At 35.6% G+C, this 14,108-nt stretch overlaps 1 protein-coding gene across 1 annotated transcript; it reads left to right on the forward strand.

The window, feature by feature from the left end:
• Positions 1 to 6,561: 6,561 nt before the first annotated feature.
• On the forward strand, positions 6,562 to 9,718 carry LOC120078239 (basic helix loop helix DNA-binding superfamily protein). Its single transcript, XM_039032462.2, has 2 exons — positions 6,562 to 8,780; positions 9,430 to 9,718. Exon 1 carries the CDS (start codon positions 6,797 to 6,799, stop codon positions 8,582 to 8,584), a length of 1,788 nt encoding a protein of 595 aa, XP_038888390.1. The 5' UTR covers positions 6,562 to 6,796; the 3' UTR covers positions 8,585 to 8,780; positions 9,430 to 9,718.
• Positions 9,719 to 14,108: the final 4,390 nt, after the last annotated feature.

The following is a 14,108-nucleotide window of genomic DNA, read 5'->3' on the forward strand; positions in this document are numbered from 1 at the left end:
TATAGGATAAAAATATAATATGATTATATTTATTAATTAATTAGTTGATTAATTATATGATAATTAATCCAAAAATCGCGTTTGGACGTGGGTTAGTGGGAATGAGTCGGTTATTATAACCGATGAAATAAAAATGAAAAGAGTTTTCATTTTTGCTCTGTTTGTCGATCTTCCAAAAGAATTCGTGGGAAGCGCACGTTGGAGAATTGTAAACGATCGCTTACGTAAAACGAGAGCCTATACAATAGTCCTCTCCGCCTAAACGATCGTCTACCTCGCACCTAAACGATCGCATGCTATTTCCTACACGATCGGATAGCTTCTCTAAACAATCGTATAGTGTACCGATTTTGCTAAATAATCGTATACCTTTTCCTAAACGATCGTTTAGTAAATCCGTGTAGCTTCTCCTAAACGATAAGCAGCGTGCTATGCGATAGCGCCTTTTTCCCTCCCACTTGCTTATCGCCTATACGTTTCGTGTTTCCTCCTTCCTCTACCAAATTCACCAAAGTCCACCCTTTGGGTTTTCACTCCAAGAATACCCGGGGCTCTTTAGTGGTGGTGTCGTCCTTACAGTGTTCGTGTCCGTGCGTTGTTCGTGCTGCTGTTGTCGACGCTACTGCTGGATGTTGGTAGATCGCGTGGAGGTTTCCGCTGCGTTGGAGTTCCAAAGTGTGAAGAATGTCTTCAACTGGTATGGAACTCTCTCCCTTGTTATTTATCTTGTTCTTAGCATGCCGATAATTAGTATTTGTTTGCATAACTGTATGTTGAATGTATATTGTTGTATTTCGGTCACTGTGAGATCGGAGCGATCGGAACGCGCTCATGGAACTCTACGATATGCGATTCTTCAATAACTTCCCTCCCCTTAATTCTCTCCACATCACGTTAGTGGGTGGTTGCCAAAGACAGAGATTCATCTTCTACATCTGGTGGATTATTCACACTAGATCTCTCTGAACATAAAAGTTCTGTGTTTTTGAAATTTCCCTGCTCCTTCATCGCCTCTCTCAATCCCTTCCCTCACAAAATCCAAAATAGGCATAGCCGCAAAAACTCCTGGGTTCTCACTTGAGAATATCAAGGTTGTGTTCGTGGTAGTGTCCGATTGGAGATCGAGATTTTATGTCTGAAAATTTGTCTTCAAAGGTAAATGTTTTTTTTTTTCCAAAAACCCATTTCTTTTTGTCTAAGCATATTGAATATTATGGAGCAAGTGCATAATGTTTTTCTTCCTCTATAAAATTATGAATTCTATAGAATTGGGATTTGGGAAGATCCCTTTTGCTAATGGATCCCTTCATCATGGTTTCTTCAACACCAACATTTTGAAGAATGAACGAAGCTTGCACCAACATTTTTGGAGAGTGAACGAAGCTTGCACTAACATTTTTGGAGAGGGAGAGAAGTTGCACCAACATTTTTGAGAAAAGGTGAAGCTGCACCAACATTCTGGAGGGAGCAAAGCTGCACTAACATTTTGGAGAAAAGGCGAAGCTGCACCAACATTTTAGAGGGAGCGAAGCTACACCAATTTTTGGAGAGGAAGCAGGGAAAAACATTTTGGAGGGGAAGTAGAGAAGTAGCACCAAACCTGAACTTTGAAAAGGAAGCAGTGAAGCATCTAAACTTGACTTCAAAGAGGGAGTGGTAAAGCCTCCAAACTTGACTTCAAAGAGGAAACGAAGCGCCATTCCAAGTGTGTGCCTTTAATTTATTATGTTACCTTCTTACGAGGGATGAACATCTTCAATTTTTCGTGTTACCCCAAGTAGAGATGAACATCCTCAAATTTATGTGTTGCTCTCAACAGAGATGACCATTTTCAATTTGAAGTGTCATTCTATAATGGGAATGAACAACATTAATCTTAAAGTGTCATACTTAGGTGGTTATGGTACTATTGAAGAAGGGAATCAAGTCATGGCGTAGTTCAAGAGAATTTTTTTTTCATCTAACTGAACTTAAATTTCTTTAAGTTGCCTATGTACCCTATATAATGACAGGGATCAAGTTATAACGTAGTTCATACAAAATTTGTTTTTTTTTTTCTTAGGGCCATTCACATTTTAATCTCATGCGGGCCATGAGCAACATGCAATTTAGGCTCTTGCGATAAGGAGTTTCTACAATTAAACTTCAAAAGCTTTTATTTTATCATGACTTTGATCATCCTCTTCATTTATAGGATTCGTCAATATGATAAGCTTTGGCTTCACCATCAAGGAACTTTATGTATTTATATCAACAAAGAACTTCCTCTTCATGAGTGAAAGGACACGACTGTGAATCTTTTCATCGTTGTTTTTTTCTTTTTTATGAAATGGTCTTACCTTCAAGGTTTTCATCTTTCTTTTATGTTGATCACTTGTCACCTTAAGACGATCAACAACAAATGTTGAAGGTCGATATTTCTTTGATGTGAAAATACTTAGCCTCTTGAAAACTGAAGTTCGAGTTGCAATAGACGTTGGACATTGGCTTTCTTCTTCTATCGTGATCATACTCAATCTTTGGAAGACTGAAGATCGAGTAGTTGAAGGCTTGATACGATCGAAGACAAAAATTCTTTGCTCAATTTCTTTTGAATCATTGACTTCTTCAGTAGTTATATGATTGTTGTCGACTTTCGCTATGCTGGCAGTGTGACATGCAATAACTTCTGATACTTCATCAGGATGATTATCGAGGAAGCTTTTTGGGAGAAATTCTGCCAAAGTTACCAGTCGTCAAAGTTTAGGGAAGTCCTTATCTTCTTCTTTAGCAGGCTCAGGCTTCCATGCCATCTTTTTGCCTTTCTTTTTATTAGTCTTGTTCTTTTTTCTATAGCTTTGATAGAATGCGACTTTTTTTGGGTGGAATTTGGTTGTCTTCTCTTTCAACGAGTCATGAGGATCCACCTTTTGTCGTTATCTTCAACAGGCTCATCTTTCTTTTGGGAGCCTGTCATTTGAGTCTCTTGTTGGAACCGAACAACTATAGGCTCGAAGGTTCCAAACTAGATCATACTTTCTCTTTGATCATAAGACACAGACGGTGTTGGAACACTTGAAGTCGTCACTATTGTGACATGATTTGTTTAAATTACTTCGTCAAAATCTAGCTTAATCTTCTTTTCACGAGCCAACTTCAGAATTAGCTCCTTTAACATGAAGCACTTTTCCACTGGGTGGCTAATGACCCGATGATACTTGAGGACCATCTACTTTTCCTACTTGTTTCTGTCGCTTGCATTCCGATAGCTGAATAAGTTTCTTCTTTAGCAATTGCTCCAGCATGTCCGCAACATTAGAATCAGGGAATGGATAAACCTTCTTCTGTCTTTCTTTAAGAGTTGGACGACGCTTCTCTCCCTCATTGTGTTTTCTTTCAAAATTTGTTTGTTTTCCTTTAGAGGAAAATTTTATTGGGGTTGCATGAATGACCATAGATTCTTTAGTGGCACTATCCACGATCTTTTCAGTGCCCTTGGTTTCATTCTTATGTTTTCTCCCTTTAGGGACTAGAAAATCTTTAGTTCCCCTGTTCGTGATGCTCAGCTTTATGTCATGAGCGTGTGTTGCCAAATCTTTAACGTACGAGGTTTTATCCCTTGTAGGATGTAGAGAAGCTCTCAATGCATGCCTTGGGTGCATATCTCTACTGTAGTCAACTCCATGATCCTATCTTTGTAATCTAGACTTAGAACTCTCCATCTATTGATGTAGTCGATGCCCGACTCTCCCTTTCATTGCTTGGTGCTTGTCAGCTTCATCATGCTGACAATATGCCTAGTGCTATGAAAGCGGTAGAGGAAGTCTCTTTCAACTGTTCCCAACCGTCAATCGCTTCCGACTAGATCAATATACCAATCGAAAGCATTTTCTTTTAAGGTACGAATGAACTGCTTGACTAGCAGGTCTTCTTTGGTTCCTGAATTTTCATAGGTTTCGATGAAGTGAGCAATATGTTGTTTCAGGTTGTCCTTTCCATCAAACTGCTGTAACTTTAGAGGTTGGTACCCAACAGACATCTCAAGTTGTCGATTATCTTAGTGTACGACTTGGAGTACATAAAAGAAGTCTGAGACGAGCCTCCATACTGAGCTCTGATGGAGTTGGTGATCATCCTGCAGTTGCTGGACCGACAAGGAGGCAACATAAGTTGATTGTGCGATTGGTTTTCCTACAACACGGTATTCCCTTTGTTATTGGCTTTAACAGCAGAAGTTTGACTCGACTCAGCAGCTTTACGAGCATGCATCTATTCTCTTAAGGCAGCGATTTCATGATCTTGCTACTCTACAATTTTCATTAGGAAATTTATCTTCTTTTCCATCTCTGCCACGGTTGACTCAGTCGTTACATCAGCCATTATGACAGACACTATATCAAAGTGTGATTCTTTCTCTGATCGATCAGAAGTAGGAGCAGAGTTGTCAAAAAAGGGATTTTCTCTAATAGCGATCCCACCTTTAGGAAATTCTATTAGCCATCCCCAAATTTTCTCCATGGCGATAGAGCCTTGTTCTTGCTCTTGTAGAATCTTCTTTAAGTGACTACGGGTGACAGGTCCCATGTAGAAATCGCTTGTAGTTGTAGCTTTGGATGCAACTTTATTTGGTGTCATTTGTTGATTTGTTGACTTGGATGATGAAAGAGAGATGAGAGATAGAGATGTCCCACTAGCCGTGCCAATTTGTTCACACGAGGTTTTCGGAGAAACTTGTTTCGTGGAATTTGGACTTTGTATTTGTATCAATTTCAGTATAGCAAGTACGATCTCTAACACAATAATTCTTTGATGTGTTCAAAACAAACTTTAATATTCAAATTGGTTGATCTTCTTGGATGATCAGCTTTTGGGCTTGTTGACCTTGTTAGATGATCGACTTTTGGGCTTATTGATCTTCTTGGATGATCGACCTTTGGGCTTGTTGATTTTCTTGGATGATCGATCTTTGGGCTTGTTGATTTTCTTGGATGATCGATCTTTGGGCTTAATGATCTTCTTGAATGATCGACTTTTGGGCTTGTTGATCTTCTTGGATGATCAGCCTTTAGGCTTGATGATCTTTTTAGAGGATTAGTATTCATACGAGGCTTCCAGAGAATCTTGTTTCGTGGAGTTGAACTTGAGTTAGTGTTGATGTTGATGTTGATGTTGATTTGATGCGATGTGGTTTGATCTCTAGTACTTGATCCTTTGATTCTTTCTTGGTTGAATGAGTACGCTCGATGTATAGAAGCGAAGCGTATTCTTGAGCTTGGAGTCTTGGAAGAATGTTGGTATCTTCAAAGGACTTTAGTCTTCAAGTGTGATTAGCTTCAGGAGTTAGGGTGTCTTCTGATTATTGGGAGAATTCTTTTTAGGTCCTCTGAAGTGTAGAGTTGCTGACCTCCACAAATGGAGAGAGCTCCTCTATTTATAGAGTTCTCTTGCGGGCTTTGTGGGCTTAGACTTAGTTGGTCTATGGGCATGCCTTTGGGCCAATTAGTTGGATTTTAGCCTAATTTGATATTTGAACCAAATTAGGTTTATTTTTTGGTGCAATTGGACTTTAACCCAAATTATAATATCAAATTGGACCAAATTAATTTTATTCGATCCAACGGTCAAGAAGAAAACATGTGGCATCATATAAATTAGCAAATTTATGTTTTCAACTTCAATTTGGGACACATGACGACTTCTAATTGGTCCAAGATCCAATTATTTGGAATTTCGTAATTAATTTAGTAAATGACGTGGTAATTTGTGATTGATCCAAAATTTCTCCTTCAACAACATCTCTCTTATGTTTAATGTTACAATTTTTCTATCCTTATTATGTTATGTCATGTTATGTTATGTGAGTTAATGCTATGATTTTTCATTTTGTATCTACTTCATTTTATAATAAACATTTACAATTATTTTATATACAAATATTTCATGTCTTTAATTTTGTCATTAATTTTCAATATTGATATTATTTTCTAATTATTTTTTCTTTTTTTAAAAAAATTTTTTTGCTCTCACATCGACATTTACACAAATAGTTTACAATAAAAATCTAAATTGTTGACTTATTTTATCCAAACGATGATTAAAAATGGTCAATTATAGTCTAATTCAGCCACAATCAAAGTTTCATTAGCTAATTATAACAATTTCCATCAATTTCCATAAAGTTTCTTAAAATCTCCATCAATATCGATATTTTCATAAGATCAGGACCTCAATATTTCCTGACATCTATATTTCGAACATTGATTAACATTAAAGATGGAAAATGAGTATTTAGTGAAATATTGAGGTTAAAAATGTAAATTTTGAAATTTAGGGACCAAATTAAAACAAAATCCAAATGTTAAAAGTAAATTCAAATGTCAAAAGTAAAATGATAATATTTGAAACGTAGGGACTAAACTGAAATTAAATCCAAAAGTTAAAACTAAATATTTAATATTTTAAAACTTAGAGACTAATTAAAAACGAGATTCAAGATCTAAGAGGGAAAAAAATGTATTTTTCTGCAAAGAAGAAGAAGAGAGGTAGAAGCATAAGAAGTCATAATGGACCGTTTGAAAGTCCAAGCAAGAGAGAAACTTTTGACCTAAAACTAAAATGGTATTTAAAATTTCCCCTGTTTTGATCCGTTGAAGTGGGAAGAGGGCGGGAGCTGAGAGAAATGAAGAACAAGGAAGATGGGTGCATTTTGCTTCTTATTGGCGCTCTTAGAAAGTGAAAAACTTGAGCTCTCGACTTCCCTAATCTCCATAATGGTTCAGTTAAATGTGGAAGAATAGGCTGCAGCCTGCAGGGAGGGATGTTCTCATTTGTGATTACCAACGCTCTTAAACAGTTAACAAGAAGCATTAGCAACTTCGTAAGTTCTTCAATCTCAATGCCTCCTCAACCACCGTCTATTCCTTCTTTCAAGCAAACTCTGCTTAATCGAATCAAGAACTGTTCCACCATTAACGAACTGGATGGTATATATGCTTCCATGATCAAAACTAATGCAACCCAAGATTGTTTTTTGGTGAATCAGTTTATTAGCACGTCTTTGGCTTTTAACTCTGTCGATTACCCAGTTATAGCCTTTACCCAGATGGAAAATCCTAATGTTTTTGTGTACAATGCGATGATTAGGGGATTTGTATACTGTGGGTACCCATTTGGAGCTTTACAATGTTATGTACATATGTTAGAAGAAGCGAAGGTTTTCCCAACTAGTTATACATTTTCGTCACTAGTTAAAGCTTGCACCTTTATGTGTGCAGTTGAGTTGGGACGGATGATTCATTGTCACATTTGGAAGAGTGGGTTTGAATCCCATTTGTTTGTTCAAACTGCTTTGATTGATTTTTACTCGAATTTGGAGAGACTTAGTGAGGCGAGAAAGGTGTTTGATGAAATGCGTGAAAGAGATTCTTTTGCATGGACTACTATGGTTTCTGCTCTAGCTCGTGCTGGAGATATGGATTCGGCTAGGAAGTTGTTTGAGGAGATGCCTGAAAGCAATACTGCAACTTGGAATACCATGATTGATGGCTATGCAAGATTGGGAAATGTGGAGTCTGCAGAGTTTCTGTTCAATCAGATGCCAGTTAGGGATATTATCTCCTGGACAACCATGATCACTTGTTATTCTCAAAACAAGCAATATCAAGAAGCGCTGATGATTTATATTAAGATGAGACTGAATGGGATAATTCCTGATGAGGTAACATTGTCAACTGTTGTTTCAGCTTGCGCTCACGTTGGAGCTCTTGAACTAGGAAAAACGATACATCATTATGTAATGTCTCAGGGGCTTAATCTTGACGTTTATATTGGATCTGCATTAGTTGATATGTATGCTAAGTGCGGGAGTTTAGATCGGTCACTTTTGGTTTTCTTCAAATTGATGGATAAAAATTTATATTGCTGGAATGCTGTAATTGAAGGGCTTGCTGTTCATGGTTATGCGGAGAAGGCTCTGAGGATGTTTGTTATCATGGAGAGGGAGAAGATCGGGCCCAATGGTGTTACCTTTATTAGTATATTAAGTGCTTGCACACATGCTGGGTTAGTTGAAGAAGGCAGAAGTAGATTTTTGAGCATGACTCGTGATTATGGCATTCGTCCTGAAATTGGACACTATGGTTGCATGGTTGATATGTTGAGTAAGGCAGGATTTCTCGATGAAGCGTTAGAATTGATTAAAAGTATGGAATTTGAGCCAAACTCTATCATTTGGGGAGCCTTGTTGAATGGATGCAAGCTTCATGGGAACTCTGAGATTGCTAAAGATGCTGTTCAACAGTTGATGATTTTGGAACCCATGAGTAGTGGGCATTACAATCTTTTGGTTAGCATGTATGCTGAAGAAAAGGACTGGATGGAGGTTGCCCATATCCGAGCAATGATGAAAGAACAAGGAGTAGAAAAGAAATATCCCGGGTCAAGTTGGATTGAATTGGATGGGAGAATTCATCAATTTTCAGCTTCAGCTGATTCTCACCCTGATTCTGATGAAATATACTTCTTACTGACAGAACTAGATGGACAGCTGAAGCTAGCTGGTTACATACTCGAGCCTCCAGTATGCTGTAATGCTTTGGTTTGTTGAGAGGAAATTTGACCTACATTAATTGAGGGCATGGTGAGATCGTATGTTATTTGCCTATCAATCACTTCAGCTTCACTGATTAAGGTAGATTGAAGGGAGAAATCTTGAGGTCAAGTGCTAAATGACAAAGCTGGGCTACTATAAGAGTTCACAATTATTCAAATCAAGGCTCAAATTAGCCTCATTAAGAGCCATGGTAATCTGAAAGTCTACTCTTAAGTTCTGCTAGAATGTCTCCTCACTTTAAGTAAATTCTCAACAGTTGACAGAATGAAGTGAATGAAGTGAATGAAGACTTCTAGGTCTTTTACATGCACAATTGAGCAATCTTGATGCATTTCCTTTCTTTGTTTGGCCGTCGATTCATATTAAGAATATATTGGATGATCAAATTTAATCAACAATCAACATAATGAACTGAATGATTACTCCTTAGTCTTTTACATGCACAATTGAGCATCTTGATGCATTTCCTTTCTCTGTTTGGCTTGTCTAGTTGAGGTTATCTATTAATATTAAAAATATATTGAATGGTTATATTAACCAAATCATTTTACTACTTTAGATAAGTGATGATTGAAACTCTAAGATATGGTTAAAGTTGTTACCAATCTCAACAGTTTGAATGGTCAATCTCAACATCTAAACTCAAACTCGTTCAATAGTTTGATTAATGAGGCCCAGTAAATTTGTTATTTGATATTGAAATAAAAAAGAAAACTTAAAAATTTTTTGAACTTGGGGATGTAAAGTTAGAATTCTTGACTCTTGTTGGTCGAAGTAAATTTGATCATTTTCTTTATGCTTTCAATAAATTCACATTCAATTTGTGATATTTTCTCCAGTTATCAAAAGGAGGGACAGTGACTAAATTTATAACGAGATAACATGCCGCTATCCTACCACCGAAGCAGACTTAGTGAAGTGATTTGATCGAACAACCCCAGCTAATGGATATCCTGTAACAGGTCAGTCCTTTTTCCTTCTTTGTACACAACACATTCGTATATTTCAACTACACACATGATCATAGTGTCTGCATTATGCACTTCAGACTCTACACGTATAAAGTCATTCAGGACAATAAATTGCCAATACCTTTGAATCATGTTATAAGATTTTCAAAACCTCCAACTCTTCCTCCAGATATCTAAGGTTGGAATGTCGTGGGGAAAAGAATACTCCTTAGTTTCTTCTTTTAGGTCCCGTTTGGTAACCATTTTGTTTTTAGTTTTTGTTTTTGAAAATTAAGTCTTTGGACATTACTTCTACCTCCAAATTTCTTCCTTTGTTATCTACTTTTCACCAATGGTTTAAAAAACCAAGCCAAATTTTGAGAACTAAAAAAAGTAGCTTTCAAAAAGTTATTTTTGTTTTTGAAATTTGGTTAAGAATTCAACCATTGTACTTAAGAAAGATGCAAATCGTTGTAAGAAATGTGGATGAGGCTTAATTTTCAAAAACAAAAACAAAAAACCAAATGGTTATCAAACGAGATCTTAATGTTCCAATTTTCTTGTTCTAAACAAAGAACATGCCTAGTCTTCTTTTTCCAATAATGAATGTAGCTTGCTTTCCCTTGGTAAGATGCATGATTTAAGGGATAGGGGAAATTCTTCAAACCTTGGATGGCACTGCATCTGCTGTAAGATATGGTTCTTAGTGAATACTAGACACATTTCTTTAGGATTTGAGGGTATGGAAAAGGTTCTAAGATAGTGATTGCTGTTATTCCACTAGTTTGACTTTCCCTTATCAAGTTGATGGGGGGGAAAATCCTAGCCAAATCTCGCATCAATCTTATTCATCCACTGCCAAAATTCACTATTCTGAAACTTCATCTCAATGGAAGTTTGCTTTCTGAGCTTGTTATAAACTCACATCCTCAAAGATCATGAAAATTTGTATAAAAAAAGGTGGATTATTATTCAGGTTGATGATATGGAGACAGAAGTGGCCTCCCTGTACAAGTTAGTTTTCTATTTTCTTGAGCATTTTATCTCAACAACTAAAAAAAAAATTGTTTCACAAGAAACTTATGGGCTTGAGAGAGGCCCAAATTCATAGTTTCTTCTACTGGACTTCCTGCACTTGAGCTTGAGCAATGGACCTGGATGCTAACACTAGGGAGTTGATATTTGATCACATCATATTCCTTCCGTTCCAAAATTTTACAAAAATGATCTGAAGTACTTCCGGTTCAATTCACTAGACCCTTTTACAGATCACTTGTTTCTGAGAGAAACAATTAAACTCTTTTGTTCTTTAATGGTGTAAACTTTTTCTCCTGCCAGCAATTATAGTCTAAATAATCTTTTTCTTTTAGTTTAGAACTTGACGTCCTCATTAATCTCATATCTCATACCATCTATGAAATTGTTTCTTATTTAAAAAAAAAAACTTCTTGGAAAAATCAGAACAAAAGCCTTGATTTGGTTAAAATTCTAGCGACGTTAAATAAAAATACAGCAAGTATAGACTTATCTAAGTCTAGAGTCCAATTAGATGACAATAGTGGGTGAATATAGAGCTAACCATTTAAACTTTATTGCGCAAACTAACAATTAGTAGACGACATGACTTTAAGATGAAAAGTATTGGTTAGGGGTAAAAATTGAGCCCCCACACCAAAAGAGAACAATCTATTGCTAGGGAAACAAAACATAGAAAATGAATCAAGAGACCAGAATAATGTCAAGTGACCACTGACCATGATTGGAAAAGAAGAAAGTTTCATAAAACTCTTAAACAAATTATCATTAAAAAAATAGACTCTACAACCATTAGGGAGGGGCTTGACCGATCAAAGCTCGAGTTCAACATCAACTGTATTCATGAGAAAGTCCAAAAAAAAAAACAAAAAAAAAACAAAAAAAAAGAGGAAAATCTAGAAGCCGAATAAGTTGATATGGATGTTGCTTGTTGAATGTAGGTGGCAGCATTAGGTTTACCGACATAGAGGAGACATTGCTCAAACTGGAAGCCATTACTACTTTTTCTTTAAAACATTAAAAACCCCATCATCTGACCAAAATTTTAGGGTTTTTTTTTTTTTTTTTTTTGCGGGGGGGGAGAGAGAAAAAACCCCAAACAAAAACAAACAAGACTGAAAAACCTGAAGCCAAACTCAGTTGAAAGATGCAAATTTTTTAAAGGTTATAATCTTTCTTTTTGCCTTTTTGAATGGGATGCAACCAACTTTTCATGGCCTGCCTGCACAGACTTCTCAGCCTCATTATGGAACATCTAATTAATTTTCTAAGTTTGATTGGGAGAGTTTGTGTGGTTCAAAAGTAAAAGTACTGATAAGAAATTAAGAATAATGCTTCCAAAATGTGTCAGTTCGTGTGCTGAAGCCTGGAGATACAAATAGTTTTTGTAGTGTTGTGGGTTTGTGGGGCTTTCTTGCATCCTCGAAAACCTAGAAAGGAATTCATCTTCTTAAAATTATAAACCTAAGGTTATATTATATATTTAAAAAAGAAATATCTATACTTTCAAAAGTCGTAATATTACCCTAAACTCATCATAAACACTTCAAAACTACTCCAAAGTAGACATATTTTAGAATTTCAAATGAAAGTTGAGAATGAAACAGTGTGGTAGTGACCTAGAACAAAATGTTAGAATCGCCACGCAGTTCTAGGTTTCAACTTTCATCCAAAATTCTAAAGAATTTCTACTCTATGGGTAGTCTTAAAATGTTTATGAAAGGTTCGGATATTTGTAACGCTCCAGGTCCAGGGTTTAGACAAGGATTTGGCACTTGATGGCCTCAACATTCCCCACAAACTAACATGGGTCCTTTTAGCATGCTTTGTCCTCACTCACATGCTTCATAAGAAATTTTCCTAAAGGCCACCCAACATAGAATTGCCCTAAGCGAGTTCCTATGAATGAGCCACTAAAAAGGAAAATACACCTTGTTGGTAGAGGTTAGTGACTTTCAATTCTTTTAAGTTTTTCTTAATTATACTTTCATATCCTTAGGATGTGATATCGTTTAATTCATGTAGCTCTCGTGAACCCAGATGCTACAATGATATTGCAACTTTGGAAAGAACAGTGGTTTGTTTTTTTTTAAAAAAAGTGAAAAGTTTGTGTATTTTTTATAAGTTAGCTAAAAACAAAAACAGCTTCTAAACCAAAACCAAAATTGACTAGAGTTCACACACTAAGACAAAAAGCTATAGGGGGGAACATAACATTATTGTTATTGCTACATTACAAAGTTAATGTTTTGGTCAAATCTTCTTCCCAATAAGGTTAAGTTGTGTGTGGTTTGGTCCCTTAGTTTCTCCAAGGTTGTCTCCACCTGTGATTACCTTTCTTCCCCTTCAAGCTCAAACCACTCCCATAATATTTCACTAAATGATTGCAATAATCAATGGCTTTGTGGGGTTGGACTTACTTTGTCTTCAACTACTCTTTCTTCCACATATGAAGATAAAAAAGATGTCATTTTAGATGTAATTCCATGATGGTTTTTATCATCAATTAATTTTTTATGATGGGGTTACTTTTAAGTATGGTTTAGCTGATTTGAGATATGTCTAATAAATGTGATTTGATGTATTGACAGTCCACCCCTAGTATATATTAATATAATAGGGTTTTACTAATGTTAAACCTAGGGAAATTTAAACAGGTTGAATTTTTTAAGTTAAAAGTTGGAACAACCTTTGACCGTTTATAAGTGTTTCGAAATTATTATTGTTGAAAAAATCCCATCAAAATGTTGGAAGGAAATTTAAATTTGAAATGACGAGGAGGCGACTTGAAATAATGTGACAACCTCAATTTCTATTTTGTGTCGCCACCACATCGTTACAAGTGTTAATTTTTGTTCAACATATTAACAGATTTTTACCGAAAAAATTAAATGCAAATTTTGAAATAAGAGCATTTTTTATATAAATGACGAATTTCAAGAGTTTATATATATATATATATAATTTAACCATTTGTGTGTTTATTATATAGTAAAAACACACATGGGGAATAAGAACTACACAATGATTGCAAGATAATAGATCCATGTGAAAGATTATTGATGAGGAAAATCTTATTTTTTATTTTTTATTTTTTTTAAATTTAACTTGTTCCTCATTTATTAAATTAGGTTTTCTTTGCCTTTTCTTATAGCTAATGAAAATGAGGGAATGATAAGTAAGGTCTAAATTTTCTTCCAAATTATTCATGTTATTTTCTTTTATCTTTTTAATATTAGAAACAAGTTTTATATATTACTTTGGTCATGTACTTTTGACTTTGGGTTATTTTGGTATTTTACTTTTAAAATTGTTCATTTTGGTCTTTGTAACTTCACTTTTGTTCATTTTAGTCTTTCTATTTTCAAAATGTCAATTTTGGTCTTTATACTTTAAAAAAATGACCATTTCGGCCCCTCTCATTTTCATTTACATTTCAATCTTTCAGTTGAAACTTAACATTACACTTCATTCACTAAATTTCTTGAAAGGTGGCCATAAATTTGTAAAATACTTTTGGTCTCTAAACTTTC

The sequence above is a fragment of the Benincasa hispida genome, chromosome 5 (genome assembly GCF_027475165.1).
Source record: "Benincasa hispida cultivar pf3 chromosome 5, pf3_genome.v1.1, whole genome shotgun sequence".
Taxonomy (NCBI): Eukaryota; Viridiplantae; Streptophyta; class Magnoliopsida; order Cucurbitales; family Cucurbitaceae; genus Benincasa; species Benincasa hispida.

What these genes read in the sequence shown, in the direction of transcription:
- LOC120078239 (XM_039032462.2), top strand. Translation starts at nt 6,797, where the DNA reads ATGTTCTCATTTGTGATTACCAACGCTCTTAAACAGTTAACAAGAAGC.